Source organism: Cygnus atratus, chromosome 1 (assembly GCF_013377495.2).
Source record: "Cygnus atratus isolate AKBS03 ecotype Queensland, Australia chromosome 1, CAtr_DNAZoo_HiC_assembly, whole genome shotgun sequence".
Lineage (NCBI taxonomy): Eukaryota > Metazoa > Chordata > Aves > Anseriformes > Anatidae > Cygnus > Cygnus atratus.
The window spans coordinates 165,472,707-165,490,259 of record NC_066362.1 but is presented as its reverse complement, the minus strand read 5'-3'; the positions used below and the strand labels follow the sequence as shown (position 1 = coordinate 165,490,259).

The following is a 17,553-nucleotide window of genomic DNA, read 5'->3' as shown; positions in this document are numbered from 1 at the left end:
GAGAAAATCTGATACAACTGACGCTTCAGATAAAATTGTACCAGTTTTGAAATATGTTTTTTTCCGTATTTTTTTTTAGTTTGACTCTTGGGGCAAGAGAACTGTATTTTAAATGATGAGAAATACACCAGCATCAGTAATTGTTACAAAGCTTGTAAAGACATTCCTATAAACCTTTATGTGGTACATAGAGACAAAGGTGTAATGAAGTATAAATGGCCATGTTTAGCACCGTCTGATTCAGTGGTTCACAACCTAATTATTTCCAAGTCATAGCACTGCCACCATCCTCTTTCCCTTAACCCTGACCCATAGGATTACTGTATAATCATACTTCACGCTGATCTCAGCTCCCTGGTTATTGATATTGCCCTATGTCCCTTCAGCCCTTTTCCTGACTTCTTGACCCCTCCTGCCTTAGTTCTTGGTTCATGCTACCGGTGCCTTGCCACCTTGTCATGCTGCCATTACCTGTCTTCTGCCTCCAGCCACACCACCCTCTGCTGCTCATTCCCCTGTCTCACCCTGTGCCAGAGTCAAAGATGACAACCCCAAATAGACCCCGCCGAATCTCTTTCGTACCAGGCCTGCACAAAGGCCAGAAAACTGGTCAGCTTGGGCTAACAAGTGCAGTGTGAGCCTTGCTTCCCCCAGCAGGAACCGGTGACTTGCATTATCCGGTTGTGCTTTTTGTGGTTGTGAGTAATGCAGCCGTTTGCAAAAGGATGCCGAGAAACCCTGAGTTCTGCATCCTGTGCTCCTCCACATGTAAAAGCAACAGCTAGCATATCATTATCATCATAACTAACTATATTACACAACAGTTGTTAAACACTTCCCATCCAGGTCCTTTCTGAACTTTAATTAAGGTTGCAGTGCCTCATGCAGATGCCACTGCAGTCAGTGTGGTAAGTGTACTCCTAAGGCACGTGTCATACATTATGCCAGGGCAATAACGTTTGATGGTCTTTGGCTTTGGCATGAAGTGAGCCAAACAGCTCTAAATCTAGCACTTTAGGTAAATTTCCTCTGGGGAAAAATACATAAATAAAATCAAATTCTGGAGTAGATTTGTGGCAAGGATAAGCCTTCAGTCATGAGTAACAGGGACTCCCAGATGTCAGGAAACGCTCCTTTGCTCTGCAGGTGACTGAGCACTGCCCAGAGAGGTTGTAGAGGCACTTCCTTGGAGATCTTCAAAAGCCATCTGGACATGGTGCTGGGCACCCTGCTTTGGGTGTCCCTGCTTGAGCAGGGGAGTTGGACAAGACGGGCTCCAGAGGTCCCTGCCAACCTCAGCCATTTTGTGGTTCTGTGACTGTATGATGCCGTGGTACACCTGATCACAGGAATCAGGCATGAGGGTTAGCTCCCTCCCTACCTCTGCTCCAGGTTTCCCTGATGGGTCCTCCTTCTAGGAAAAGGGTGATGCTGGGTTCTGGGGAGCCTTGACCGCCAACCCAGAACCCACCTATCCTGCTGAAAGGAAAAAAAAAAAAGTTTCTTATAATTATTATGCCCTTGCTGACTCCTACCCCAAGGTGCCACCCTCCACTCTGTCTTTGATAAGTGGCTATCTATTAGGGATCACCACACACCTACAAATAATGAACAGTGAACTAACTTCTGGTCACAAAGCTCAGGAGTGCTGGCAGTGCTCTCTCAACTTCCTCCTAATAACCTCCCTGCTAGGACAGTCAAGGAAAATATTTTGAGCCCTAGAGCCTTCTTAAAGTTTATAGGTACAAGGCCATCAATGTGAATCAAACTAAAGCTGACAGTCCCAAAGGGCCACATTAATTTTCCCACAAAAAAAAAAATAATAAAAAAAATCCATGAATGTAGCACTCCTGTCCCACATTTGGCAGGTTATTCATTTATTTTAATTTTCAGTAACCATGACTGAGTTACATTCATCTTCCCAGATGTTGTTAGTGATGAAAGCTCAAGGAATAAGCCTTTTCTAGTGTTGATGTACTGTGTGCCAAACCTCATCTTGAGCCCCTGGCTCCCGCTGTACTTTTCTTGTGTCTGTACTGCTGCTTTGTGATAAATGAAACTTGCAGAATCACACGTACTGTGGTACAGGAACAAGCATCTTGTCTGGGGAGTGGTCAGTGCCAGAGGCTAAAAACTTGTGTTGTGTGTACATCTGCAGAGGCTCATGTAATCACTAAAGCAAAGTTATTATAACTAAAGCAAAGGTGCTGAGGCTTTGATTACAAATGTCAAACAAAACGGGAAACAAAGCGACTCCAAGGAAGGAGAACGGACCCGTCCCCGCGTTCTCCTCCCTCCGCCTTGTCACAGTGAATTGCTTTTCCTCCTTTGTTTTATTTGCTCTAAAAGTCTTTGCAGTGTTCCCTTCCTGGTTCGTCTGTAGAGTCCTAGGAAGCTCAGAGTTTACTCTCAGTTAAACTGAAAAGCCCCAGCTGGTAGAAATGATCGCCCGTAAAAAAATAAACACAACCAAAAAGCCTCGCAGAAATGCAGTACCAGCCTTTTCTATTTTTTTTTCTTCTTCTTTTTGTAGCATGCCTCATAAAGAGATCGCAGGCTTTACCATTAGACTCAAAGAGCCATGTTAACAATTTGCATTTACAGAGACGGGTTTCTTTTTGGCTAATTGCAGGTTTTGTTACCATGGTGCACGAAGCTCCTTCAGCTCCCCGTGGCTGCACGGCTCCCTCCAAGGGAAGCCAGGCCCCAAACCTCCACATGCAGCAGAGGAGAGGAGCCCGAGCCGCCCCCGTGTGAGGGCAGCCTCCCAGCTCCCCGTTCGCATCACTTACCTGTGTGTGAACCCATCCAACAGCCCGAGTGTGAGATTTGCCACCATGTATAGCCAGAGCGAACCCCCTGCTTGGTGTCCCTGTTGTCCCCTAGGGCTTTGCCTCTGCCTCTGCTCATGCCTGCATGTCGTGGTGGCAGTCTGGTGGCTGTGCAGGTCACCTGGGGACCTTTTTTGGACAGCCAGGATGTCCCCTACCAGATTGACTGTGCTGTCCGGGATTCGGATGGGTTCGTGATGCCTGCAGAGAAAAGGGGAACAGACCAGGTCTGGAGAGTACCCGGGGCGTCAGGGCACCTCCTGAAGCACCAGCTTAAGTGTGGGGACAGGCATAAAAAGAGACCGGGCATTCACTGCCTACTCTTGGCCTTGTGGATCTAATATCTTTAAGATCTTCAAAGCTCCTGTGCAGTTTTTGCATAGATGTGGACACCTAGCTCCTAAGGTACTTCCAGCAATGCTCCTTGTGCTCAGAGGTGTGAGTTTGTAGAGGTACCCAAACTACCTTTGGAAGGAGCTACTCAGTACATCCATGCGTGCATATGCGTGTGCGTGTGTGTACAAATGTATGTATTTGTACTTGCATGACTCTGTGTGCTACCAGCCAGACCTCTGACGTCAGTGTAGGCATAGCCTGTCCTTAAGAATAAACCAGGAACTGCGGAAGCTTTGTGTGCTGGATAAAGCTGCAGAGCAGTTGCATCCAGCTACCCACAGCAGCCAGCCCTGTCTTTCGGTGGCTCTGACATGTTTCCACCAGGCTTTGGAGGCAGAAGAGGAAGCTGCTTCCCAGGAAACCCGCTGCTGTTCCTGCCTGGGCCACACACAGGCAGGCTCCTTCATTGTCAGGACAATGAAGCAACTTTGGAGCTCTCTTCTCCCACGTCTGCTGGTTCCTCGGACATAGCAATGCATGGTTGCACCAGCAAGGGCTGGATTTGCCCCTGTGAAAATGAAATGGCACGGCAGGATGGTCACGCCAGTGCTGGTGGAGGAGGTTAAGCTCTTGCTACCTGAAAATCAGACCCAAGGGAGTGACCTACCGGTGTGTTAGCTAAGCTGCTATAATGGCTATTTTACTTTTGCTATCCACATTAGTTCCTTTTCTCTCTATATTACAGTGTGGATGTATTTAACTACACTTCTTTTCCAGCCAGAGCCTGCTGGAAGGAGACAGAAAAGCAGAGCTGCAGGTTGCCTTGCTTTCACTCCGCATTCAGAGCAGGGAGCAGTGGCAGTCCCCCCACTAGCGGTGCTGCCTACCTTGCACTGAGCGAGTCACATTTGTGATCCGGCTGAACACAGAGAGGGAAATTTAGTAACTCCTTGCAGACTGCATACCAGGATCCCTTCACGACATTGCATGCATAAGAAACACGGAGGGGAGTCCATAATAAATGTTACAAGGGGAAATACCTCCGACTGATAAGAAGCTGAGTGGATGACAAACCACAAAAGCCTCCAGTGAACCCCACAGGAGCAGATAACCTTGAGACGTACCTGTATATAAAGATTAAACAGCAACCTGAGCTCAGCAGAGATTTATAGAGCTTTGCGAGTGTCTTGGTTTCAGTGTTTGCTTTTGCAGTCATTTCTGGACTTTATTGTTAGTTTCTGTCTGTTAATATTCTGTACGGGACCAAAAATACATGCATGGAGAAATCACCCCAGGAAAAAAGAATTCATTTGAGATATTTTACAAGGAGATTTTATAGATCAATATCCCCAGTGAATAAGATAACCAGGAAAGGGCACAGTACATCTGTGAGAGAGGTTGTGCAAAGATATAAACAAAAACATGAAGGATAAAATATATTGACATATTTGAGCTTACTGGCTAAATCTGGTTATTCATTCCTCCATAAGTGGCAGCCCTAGTTATTATGGGCTATATATTTTTGCTAAGACAAATATGTGAGGCAGTAAATGCCTTCGTTAGTATGCTTCAACAGGAAGGGTAGTGGCTACTGCTGCTATTCAGGGCCTCTCAGGGAAAATACCGATGAGTAAAAAAAAAAAAAAAATAGTGGCCAGTTAGGCATTGGGCTAAAACCTTAATGAGGGAGACAGTTCTGCCTAATGGCTAAAGCAAGTGGGTAGAGACCTGAAGCAGCTGGTGTTATTCTGAACACCAGGAGCACTTCTGTGCTGTGCAGGTGACAAAGCTCTGGCACAGGCTGCCCAGAGAGGCTGTGCAGTCTCTTCCTTGGAGATCTTCAAAAGCCACCTGTAAATGGTGCTGGGCACCCTGCTCTGGGTGTCCCTGCTTGAGCAGGGGTTGGACCAGGTGGGCTCCAGAGGTCCCAGCCAGCCTCAGCCATGCTGTGATCCTGTGATTTTGTGAGTCTGTCTACTCAACCATTGAGACACTCCAGCTTGATTGCCTTTATTTCTTCTACTGTAAAAAGGCTGCAGCTGTCTAATTTGCAAGGATGGGACGGCTGATAAGGGACATGCTTCCACAGCGTGCACCACAGGCATTGCACTGCAGAGATAGTTTATGTCCAGGAGCCGTGTCCCACACACGCGTCACCCTTTCATCTTGCAACCAAAACCTCATGCCACTGGGTCTCAGTGCAGCAGGCTGGAGAACAGCAAACAGGTTTTTCAGCCAAACCTCCCATATCAGTGTGCTTCCCTATTGCAGGCTGGCGAGGAGGCATGGCATCGTAAATACACCGGTGAAAGTCTGCCTCCTTCGAGAGGCAGGCAGGCTCCCAGGGTTCAAGGACACTGCTGATGTGATCGTTTCCGCAAGCAGAGAGGTCTGTGCTTATCTGACCCAGCGACCCAGCATGCAGGGTTGAAGGTGGCTACCAGCAGCCACTCCTCATCGCAGTCACAGAGAGCTGAATGTGCTGCGCGCCGCGTACAGACCAGCACACGCTGCCTTTCCACTCCAAACAACAACAAAAAGAGGTGGGGGTTGGTGGAGCCGTGTGTGGATTAGATGACAATTGAGCCGTTGTTTGTGCAAGTGGAAGAAATAACTTTTCAGGAACAGGCCATGGGTCAGGGCAGTGGACGGTGTGGGTGTTCACTGGAGAAGTCAGACTAAACAGGCAGTGATGTGCTTTACACTTATGGCACTGCTGGGAGAAAAAACAGTACAAAACACAGGCAGGACACTGAGGAAGAACAAACAACTTATTGTGTGGAGAGCAAAAGTACCTTGGAAGGACTAGTAGGACTATCTGATGTTTAAATTAATCAGTGCTTTGAGAGATTCAAGATCTGTTCTAGCAGGGCTTTGGTTTAGACGCATCTCTTGATAATGCTCAGAGGTCTCCGAATCAAATGACTTTGTTTACTTGTTTCTCTGCCTGTAACCACGTAACATCGTGGTTTTTATTAGATAAATGATCATATTGGCTAAAAGCAAGTGAATGGAACTGCAAGGGAAATGGAAAAATCACTTTTAAGGAGAAATTTCACCATTAAGGGCAAAGTGCAGCTCAAAGCCTCTGCCTTGGTCTCCACAGTTGTCCTGAATACTGCCTCAAACATGCAGGGAACTGTTCCACAGACACGGAAGAGAAGTCCATGAGTCTCAAAACGTCCCTAGGAGCAATCACAAATAGCACCCAACTTCAACAAAGTACAAAACTGATTTTTCCAGTTCACCAAAGCCTTCCTTCCCCAGCCATTTCTTCACTTGGCATGCATACAAGGAACAAATCCTCTCTCAGCTGCACGGGCATCTTAAGGATGCTGTAAATTAATTGCATCCCTACAAGCAGGGAATTAAGAGCGAAAGAAGGCAGAGACAGACACACAATTCCATTTTAAAATACTTAGTGAACTCAGATTATATACTAATGCAAAATATTTTTATATCATCCCAGGACATTTTTGTTTATACTGCTGAGTGCTATTTTATTTGTTCCAGCTTTGCCACAGATGCGCAAACACTGAGAAAGAAGAAAGAATGTGTACTCTATATGATGGCTTTTAAAAAATCAGTAAAGCAAGTAAAATCCATTTCTTAAGAAAACATTCCATTAAAAAAAAATCACTATATGTTTATAGAAAAGATTTTTTTTAACAAAGGTTTAATTTAAAAAGTTAATAACTGGGTATTCCAGAAGGTTTGAGTCATCCACAGTAATAATTAGGGGGTTTGTTCCATACAAAATGCTTTATTTAACCTTCATGCCTCCATTCAGATAATTATACAAATGCATACATTTAAAGGTTTAAACTCTATTTCAATTCACAGCTCAATTCATAGGAAAGTTGAATACAGAAAAGCAATGCACCAACAAAATATGTCTGAGACACCATTAAAAACGATAACACTTGTTCATTTAAATCTTTGAGAATAGACTGGAATAATCATCCTCTGACAGAATTTCATTAGGGGATTCCCTTTACATTATCATAGGGCAAAAAAAATCACCATTTTACAGTAAGAGGAAAAAAAGCTCTGAGTATATTTACAATACATACACTATACATAAATACAAGAACAACACTTACATAACATTAATAAACTTATAACATAGGTGTTGCCTAAACACTACATAGCATATAAATGCAGAGGAAACTATCGGGAAATTAGATCTTCAGATGATTACTTTTATTATTGTTGAAGAAAAGTAATTTTTGCATGGAAAATCTTTTGAAAAGGCAAAAGAAAAGATGAGAAACTACTGCTTGCTTGCTAGCACTGGTATTTTTATTCCTTTGAAGTACAGGGCTTCTATCGACACTATTATCTCTATGGGGTTACTGATAACGACCCTCCCTTTTGCATCTTATCAAAAAAGATAGGTAGGTAGGAAAAAGAATGAGGTGCCATGCATACTAATTCCATTGTTGTGAAGCTTCGGTCCCAAATTAGTCACTTTATAAACTACGGGATGTTTTTGTATTTTTACACAGGAGGATCAAATGAACACTCATTGGTACATACAGCTATAACGACCTGATTAGAAGGAACAGTTGGACGCCAAAGGCAGCCCCATCCTTAGGATTTCATTCAACTAATGCCATAGGGGAATTTGCTTCATCCATAAGTGACTTGGCCAAGAATGGTATTTTTCATTATTCTGTTGTTTCTTCCTAAACGCAGCTGAAAGAAACTTTCCAAATTAATGGTATTTTTGACCCCACATGTTGATAGCAGTGTCTAAATCTCTCGTTCACTTGAAGTGTATGAATGTGTGTGTCTGTGTGTGTGGGTTGAAGGTTTTAAGGCTGGTGGTGCATGAAACTTAAGTAATTCATTACTATCTCCGTGTATATTCTGCTGTAAGTGCACATGGGATATATAACTTCTTGGGGACAGAGCAGGTCAAGAGAGCATACTGTGTAGGTGTTCAGTGGAGAAATTACATCACCAAGGAAGCAACGTATAGGACAATAGGGAAAAATATACTATGGTGGTTTTCTTTTTTCTTTTTTTTTCTTGTTTAATGAAAAACAAGATGCAAATATAGCATTGAAAACTAGTTTGAAACCAGAAATGAGAACATAAATTCTGAATTTTGAAATAATTTGGTTTGTTTGTGAAGATTGTGGCTCAAACTATATTTCCAAAGAAACTCTTCACATGTAGAAAGGCAAGAACAGGGAGAAAAGCAGCATCTGAACCCATATCTGTGCTTCATGGTTCATGCTTATGGCAGTTCATCGAAGCTTTTACCTATTTGAGTGTGTCTCCTACAAGACACCGAACTCTTGTTTTCCAAATGCAGAGCTAGCAGCATGAAGCAAGGCTTAACAAGTCAATGGACCACCACGCGTGTTTTCTAACTGACAGCACCTTGGCTCACTGACATTTCTGAGAATGAGCCGGGGGAAACATTGCAGGTCACACATATGGACGAGAGGACCCCAAATAACTTTTTGCTGTTCTTATTTTCATAATAGCTAAAATTCGCATTCACAGTTTTGCTTGTCTGGAGGACTGAATGATTGTTTACTGAATAATCTACAAATCACTCCAAAGACAACTCAGTTTATTTCATAATTTAAAGTCAGTAAGCACAAGCTGCTATAGAGGTATGCTGGCAAATCAACAAAACAAAACAACCAAACAAAATCAACCCCCGAACAACAACAACAAAACCCCTCTGTATTAATTTTTTCAGAAGGAAACCCCAAAAGCCTGGCTCATCTCATGATGGTGAAGACCAGATGCCCTTTCCTACGCAAGAACTCACACAACTAGTGTTGGAGTCAGCCAAACTCCCACCACCGTGCATTTCTAGGGGTGTCTCCTCAGAGCACTGCAGCTTCAGAACAAAGGACCAAGCCCTCCTCTCCAACAAACAGCTCAGGTATAAGAAACTCACATTTCCTTTGTCCTTCTGATGACACACTCCCTGGTGCTCTCCTCAAATCCCCAGTGTGAATTGAGCTCTTTTATGTGCTTAATATTTGGAGATTAAGTTCAGGATGACAGAATAAGTATATGCATGTTCTGATGGGATTATTTCCACTGATGTCTAACAGATTTAAAAATAAGTTGTTACTAAACTGGTGGTCTTCTCACATGATTAACTGGCATGCCAGTGTCTAGTTTTTACACGCACGGCCACATGCTTTTATTTTGTACCTCCGCTGTCTTCGATACGTGAGCACCTTTGTGCACATGCAATCCTGCCTTGGTGAATAAAAACAAAAACCCATTCTCCCACTCAAACAGAAACCCACTGAGGGTAGCAAAATCTGGGCAAAATGTAGAACTGCCCGAGTACAAAATTCTGCACAGATAAATGGTGGGTACAAATCTAGAGAACAGAAAGCAATTGTTCTTGGCAAAGGCATTAGGACAACCAGTTACATTTTGATCTCCAATAAATTCGTTTTTAGGAACAGGAGAAGCATGAGGGATGGCATTACACCACTATTTTAAGACTCCATTAGCATCAGTAATTTATTATTTTTTTTTACAGAAACCTACTAGATTAATAAAAATAATAAACGAGAAACAAGGACAGGAAGAGACAGATCTGGCCATTTTCTAGTGAGATCAGTCTACTGATGCAATCGCTTAGGCCACTTAATATTAAAAACTAAACCTTCTCCACTCCAGTTATATCATCTTCTTGTTTGTTATTCAGCTAGTTTCTAGACTAATAGTCCCCACTTTTTTCATTCCTTTGTTCCTAAAATAATAATAATATATAAAGTGATATATTTTGTCCTCTCTTGGAGTCAACCAGTTCAAAGATGGTATTAAATACCAGTGTTACACAAAGAAGAGAAAGGAGACATGAGATGAACTCAGCTCCAGAGTCCAATGCAGAGGATTTTTCAGGAGAATCCCTGTTCTAGTGTGTACCCTAAAAAAGCTCCATTGGGCTTATTGCTGGGTTTTGGAATATTTTACTACAGAATACCCTGGATATATGGGCATATCAGACATAAATTAGGAAGAAATGCCATAAAACACAATCAACTCCATTTACACCTACTTAGAATCCATATGGATATGAGTAATTTGTAAACTAAGACCCATTCTCATCTTACAAGTATATGACAGACGTTATTTGAGAAAATAACTAAAACTTCTAACAAAATATCTCAACACGTGAAAATACAAATGGCACTTTGTGTTTGCTTCTGTGCTGCATTATTGTTCTCAGAGTACAATTTTATTTTCATCTTATTGTTGACAGAATCCCATAAGTTATTGCTGTGTAAAAGTATAGGAACATCCCATCAGTTCTAATAACAGGCACTTTCAGTTTCTGTTTCATCTTTTAAAATAGATTTTAGGCTACCTTGCTGAAGTGTATGTGCATTTTAAATGTCACAGCTGTCCCGCTACCATTGGTTTTGTTGACATGCTGCTGCACCTAGAAGATTGAACTCCCCTGGAATTGGCAAAGAGCAGCTGCTTATTTCAGCTCTGCAACCTTTATTCGAGATGCATTGTTGTCAGGGAAATACAAGAACAAATAAAATCAAACGAGAGTTTGCTGTTACTGTATCTGCCATTCACTGTAAATTGCCAGAAAGAAAAAAAAAAAAACACAAAAAAACCCAACCCTTTTCATATGATTTTCATTTTAAGCGCTTTTTTTTTTTCCTTTATTCAGTCAAAGACATTCTGAGTGTTGACTTATTTGACATTGAAGGACACAATATGACTTCACTATATCGCATGCCATCTGCAAAACAGCAAAGAAGCGTCCATTCTGTCTTGCAGAGAAAACACACTCCCCAAAATGGAATAATCTACTTAACATTTTCTGTTTAAGCTTTGCAGGGCATTATTTAACCATTTTTTGATGAAAACCAAAGTTTGTTTTTGTTTTTTTTTAAATGTACTTCATTTAACCTATTTACACCCCATGAAAAATTGTGAGTTTGAAAATACTTTTCCAGTATCACATATATTACAGAATAATTAAACTGTTACAAGTATAGTAAAATACTTTCAATGTATTTCAATTTCTAAAGATGCAGTATCCTTATCGTTATTATTTTTTTTTTAATTTTTTTTTTTACTAAAAACTGATTTACTGCTGCAATTGATCAGAACTGAAGCATTTTTAAATGACCAACAGGCATGATTTTAATAAGCATATTACACAGCAACCGTAATGCTACCATGAAACTGTGAAAATATAACAATCATCTTTAAATTTCTTTGTGTGCTTCTTCAGTTATAAATCACAGGCAAAGGCATAATACAGTAATACAAGCTGGTTTCTTAAGAAGGTAGTATTTCCTTTTACAGTATTTATTTCCAATTCTTCATCTTGCTTTGTTTTTATAAACTTTCTTGTTTATGTATCCGCACATGGGAGGAGGCATGTGGAAGTGCCGGCACTTACACGCATGGGCGTACGGGTGAGCATGTAGGAGGAGGGCAGACTTCCTGAACCATCTTTGGGCACGTCTGCTCTGGAAGATGCAGTTTCTCACACTGACCTTTCCAAACCAAAGTTCAAACTAAAAAAATAAGCAAGGTATTAATGGTGAGACTTACTCTGGTTTGAGGCACCCACCTTCAATAAAGGAGAAAGAGATTTTTTCCATTAAACAGCATTTATTATCAGAAGATAAATTTATAAATGGCAACTAGAATACATTTTCAATGTGGCTAATGGAAAACGAGACTTATGATCACTGCTATTCCCATTATTAAAGGGGAGAAAGGATGTCCAGCTATTTGTCCATGCTCTGCACTGTGAGTTTACCCCAAACATCAACATCACTGATGTCATTTTTAACACTGTTAATTTTGTTAGACATTACTCCAGCAAATAATCATATATACAAGTCAGTCTAAACCTATTTCATTAATTGTGTAAGCATGATAGAGAATAAGGAATACTGCATCTTCATCCCCAGTATAAATTGCTGTTGCAATGAGCCAATTTTACAGTGCTGAATAAAACAGGTGCTCAAAAAATAATGACAATTTAAAATTTAAAAAGTTCTGTATCAAAGCTGCTTGCTTGTTACGTTTTCATATAATGCTGGCTACTGAGATTTCCTGACAAATCCACTGGATCCTTTTGAAAATACCTGAAATCTGACACTTCGTGGCAGTTTCCCATGTGGGCTGAGCTGTAATGGCCACAGTGGGTATTACCTGTCCTTTACTCACACCGAAAAGCATAAATCTCTTTCTGAAAGAACAGGGACACCGTATATATTTGTATTTCCCAACTGCTCAATTCAGATGGACCTACTGTGTGCTGCCAAGAGGAGATCTGGTATTTCTGCATGCCACGCATGATGTAAGCCTTCACCACAGTTATGCAATGTCGCAGCGCGGCAGTGGGACACCAGGATTTTTGAGGAAAATGCCATGGAGTAACCACCCTCAACCTCTGCACAAGCACCAAAACTTGGTGGGCCTGGACCACAGCCACTGGTGGAAGAACACCCTGAGAAGCTGGGAGACGTCAGCTCCACGTCCGAACACCCTCCTCCCATGAAGTAATTTCTCTTAAAATACTTCTGAAGGTGAAAACCAAAACTGAGAATATCCTCAAAAAATACCTCGGGCCAAAGCCTGAGGGCTCTGGTACAAAAGAGACACTTGCCAAGGATCACACTGGCTACTCGAAACCCAGTGGTAGACTGCTGCTGGTTGGCCAAGGTGTCTAGAGGTAGGGTTGTAGGGCAGCATAAAAAGCTCGTACACGTCTGCTAGGAAGGCCAAGTATCCATTTTTGCCTGTTAATTAAGGAAATTTAGGGTGCACTGCTCTATCTTTTAGCTTCATTCTGTTCCCATCGGCATGCCCTGAGCCTGTGACCCTCGACATGAGCTCTGCTTTGCCCCCTTGTCACTTTGGGGTTCCTTGAATAAAACCAGACCCTCTTTCTGTTGTTGTGTTTCACATGTATAAAGTAACAGGGAACCGGCTGAAAGACAAGGGGTTCACAAAGAGCAACTTCTGCCTTGGGAAACAAACCTCCTTGGGTTTCTCTGTGCAGTCAGCACAAGGCAGTTCAAAGCTGCACACTGAAATTTAGGGCCTCTCAATTGCTCTTTTCTCACCATTGACTACAGAGGAAGCGTGAAGAAGACATTGGTCCCTCCCAGTTACATTCAGCCCTTGTGAACAACATCAGAGATGATGCCTCTCACTGCTTCTCTTGAATGCTAACAGAACAGCCTTAATAGTTTCTTGTCCAATAAATTTCATTTTCTATGGGGGGAAAATCACAGATTCTGCTGCTATTCAAGTTATTGGTAGTTAAAATGTTCTCAGGCAAGAAAATAATTATATAAATTGACTTGTACCTGACCTGAATTCTTTCCCAAAACATTGAGAACGAGTGATTCATTTAAAGGCAATGACACTGAAGCACATAAAAGTAGACCTTGAATGCAGTCCATGAACCTCCTCAGGCACAACACTGACAATCCGTTTTTTAAGTAAGTAACGCTGTTGGTAAAAACCCAGTTCTGTTGCTCCACGATGCGTTATGGGCTATCAAAAAGCCCCTGTTCGTTTCAGCCTTTTTTAAACTGCATCGACACTCGGTGTTGCTGCTTGAATACTAACTCTGAGCTGGCTACTATACACTGCCAAATTTTGTGGAAGATGATTACCAGCATGGTCAGTGGGAAATGGGAGAGGCATTTTTCCTGCTATGGCTGCTGATAATTTGTCCTGGGTTTCTATGTTGACCAGTCAGAAGAGGGGAAACTGAATTTTAACAGTACTGAAGTTCTTTAAGGGAGCTGATAAATTATCCATTATCGGGGAACGTTTACACTGTATTTAAAGACAATCATACTCTAGAGCCTCTAAACGCTGTTAGAAAGTATTATCCCAGTCTTATTAATCCTCAATTAACTGCAATTGCTTTCAGTATTTGTGTGGATACTCTGTGCTGCTTTTTCTTAAAGATTATCTTGATTTCCAAACCCCCACCAACATTACAACCATTACTTCAGGAATCAGAAATGAATTCAGACTGATCAAACATTTAAAAATGAACAAGTGGCATCACAAGTTTAATCTGTGCAATTCCTGGAACCAAATATTCATAATTAAATGCACTGCAAAAGACCTTTATGTATACATCTTTTATCTCTAAGCTATAAAAGTCTCAACACTTAAAAAATCTTGCCAAGCCTCTTCTTTGTCGCATTTAGCTGAATAGGCAGATCCTTGTGAGGAAGGAAAACAGAAAAACACTATTCTGTTTTCACGAACAACTGATGACTAAGAGTTTCTCTCTTTCCTCCATAATGTAATTAATATAAATTGATTCACAATTATAGGGCTGTATGGGAATGATCAAGAATTTCCTTTTATTTAATCTGAAAAGTCTTGGATTGAAAATCCCAGCAGAGGCAGCCACTGCTACCCATATAAAAGGCCATTTGTATCATAACAGACAGCTGGCAAAATCTTGTTATTCCCTAATTCCCAGGGAGAAACATAATGTCTTGCAGAGCACCATTCCAGAACCATTTCTCCTTCCTACTTACAGTTCATCCACTGACTCCTCAACGCTCAGATCTTTCCTTTATCTGTCTTGCTTTCCAGACACAAATAAGTTTTACGTTGAAGGAAATGAATGTACTTAATTGCGGTACCTAGCAGGTCAGTGAAACCATCAGAAAGATTGACTTAAATGGTCTTACATGCTATTCTGCATCCCTGCCTTCTGTTGGTGTGGAGTGAATTATTGTTTTGAGAACCATTTTACTCATTATTGCTTTTTCTCTGCAAGAGACGCAGCCCTTTCTTCTATTTTGTGGGTACATTCAATTCCATTCCACAGATGCCTACACCCCTAACCTTGGTACCAGCGAGCATAAGATCTGACTACTTCTTTGCATTCAAACACTGGTCACGGGGAAGAGGATACCTGCATGAAAGAAAACTGCACTTTGAGAACGGGGTAGTAGTTTTCAGATCGGCTTTTTCTATACAAATCAGGAAATGGTTCTAAATAAGTCCATGGTAAAATACAGATACTTAATATTGTACTTTCAGCAGAAATACTGCTGCCCCTTTTTTATTTTACAGACTTCAACAACAACAACAAAAGAAAAAGAAAGGAAAAAAAAAGGATAAAAGAAAAAGGTTAAATGGCTGGTGTCCTCAATGGCATAATGACAACTTGTGGTACAACATTAAAATGCCACCATTGTTATTGCAAAAGTCTGCTCCAGCAACCCTTCGGCTCCGAAGGTGGGACCTCTCCAGCAGGATCTTCTCGCCTACTCCCACGCAGCTCGTCTGTAGCACAGCTCGGGCATGAGGCTGACACTGGCCAGGTGGTATTCAAAACAAGAGGAAAAGATGGGATAATAAAGGTCTATCGGTCTTGCTCTCATCATCATCATCGATTTGTGGCATCTGATCCTCCAATCAGCAGTGATTTTTCAGGAATAAAATGTCCGACAGCTGAGAAAACATACAAGCTATAAACATTTTTTTCAAAGGACGCAGCATGTAAAATAATGCCCATTCCTGTAGCATTTCGGCTGCTATTTCCCAGGTGATTGTGATGACACTTTTGGGGTGTAACCATGCTGAGGGGCAGATGGGGTTAACTTCAGATGGCGAGGAGAAGAGTGGCACTTCTTTTCCTGCTTTTTTTTTTGTTATTTTTTTTTTTTGTTACAGACAGCAGGGACAGCCCTGCCTGTTAACACTGTAGAAGGGGATTCAGCCCTGCTGAATTCACTCCGGGCAGTTAAGAGACCCAGCTCTTAAGCTCGGCTGGAACAGGTAGCGTTTCTCAAACCAGCATGTGCCTGCGGCGGTGGAGCGCCAAGTGATCTGAGCGGGAAAAGCTGCGGTCACAGTCTGCACACTTGAATGGCTTCACTCCCGTGTGCTTGCGGTAATGCCTCGTCAGTTCGTCGGAGCGAGCAAACTTCCAGGTGCAGCCTTCCCAGGTACATTTGTAGGGTTTTTCTCCTGGCAGAGACAAAAGAAAGGGGTGGGGGGGGGAAACAGGTGGTGACTTTTGCCTCCTTGCTCTTAATCCCCACAACCCCCTCTGTACGCTTCCCATGAACACCCACTGCCTAGGGGTTTCTTTAGGCCAAATTACACAATTACTATGAACCGAATCTGCTGAATATAAGGAAAGGGCCTCGAGATTTATCATTCCTGTGGCATTCACATGACTAAGAAAATCAACAGGATTAAGGCAACAGTATAGATCCTACCTTGCAGGGGTGATGCAGGGATTAACGTAAGGACAAAGGGCTGTGTAATTATTCCCATGATTACTGTACAAGTTTGCTAGCCTCATCCCAACAAGCTGTACTTTCTCCCAAAACGGCCAGCCTGCCCTATTTTTCAGCAATTTATCAAAGGGTGCCAAGGACTTCCAATTATTTATAGGAAGTTTATGAAGGTTTCTAATTATTCGTATAAACAACACTGCAGGACATTTCTTAGCAAGCTGGTAAAAATGAAGTACGATTTCCCAAGGAAACATAAAAATTCAATCTGCAAAGTGACCTCTTTATTTATTGCACTTACGTTCAGTGAAATTAATTTTGCCTGTAAGATGTTACCAGGAATGGTCTATGATTTTTAAAAGTACTTAGCCACGGGACTTGCACACAGCTATTGATAAAAACTGATTTACTTCAATGATATCAGACTTGGGCTAAGAGCAGTTTTGGAAAATCCCACCCCACTGCTTTTTGTCTGAAGTTAAACATAATGCATGCCCCAGGTTCTGTGTCATAGAGTGTCACAGGAGAAGATTAATATGGCTGATCCAGACTTTGTGTTTTCATAAAAGAAATTGCTATAAAATTTCATTTTTGCCACCTTTGAAGGCTGTACTTGTTTGGGATTTCTATCACCACTCTTTAACGTCTACATGTTAAATGCTCTTGGGAGTTACCTTGATCCTACAGTTGAGCATGCTTCAAAACTGAGGAAGGGAAACTGTGTGAGGTCTGCGTGCGCGTTCCTCTGGTGTGTCAAAAGTGATTTTTTAACCTTCCCTTCCTGAACCAGCTAACCACAACCAGGACAACTCAAGAGCATCTCTGCAACTACTGTTTCCTTCATCGGACACAGTCGTTCCTCAGTTATTTGTTATCATTTATGAATCACGAGCAGCTCGCGAGATACCTTTCCAATTACATGAGCCAGTGACGCAACACTCGCTTTGTCGCAGGCAGCACCTCCCTCCCAGCATCTCTTCGAAAGTCAGTAAATGTTTTGCCGAGTGCTCAGAGTTTCAAAAGAAAGTCATCGCCAAGTTCAAACAGCCCTGAGAAGTCCAGCTGAAATGGCCGCGGGTGTCTCTGTAAGGAAGTCAGATGCTGTACAGGCATGCGGTGGGGCTGTC

General features: G+C 42.0%; 1 protein-coding gene across 13 annotated transcripts in view; it reads right to left on the bottom strand.

Moving 5' to 3' along the window:
* Positions 1-6,922: 6,922 nt before the first annotated feature.
* The window catches only part of KLF12 (KLF transcription factor 12), a 249,681-nt gene continuing 239,050 nt past the window's right edge, over positions 6,923-17,553 (bottom strand). For all 13 annotated transcript variants that reach the window (XM_050712193.1, XM_035561281.2, XM_035561280.2 and 10 more), the window contains one exon: positions 6,923-16,154. In XM_050712193.1, coding sequence (XP_050568150.1) covers positions 15,973-16,154 — 182 coding nt within the window. In that variant the 3' untranslated portion in view covers positions 6,923-15,972. The remainder of the gene's footprint in view (positions 16,155-17,553) is intronic.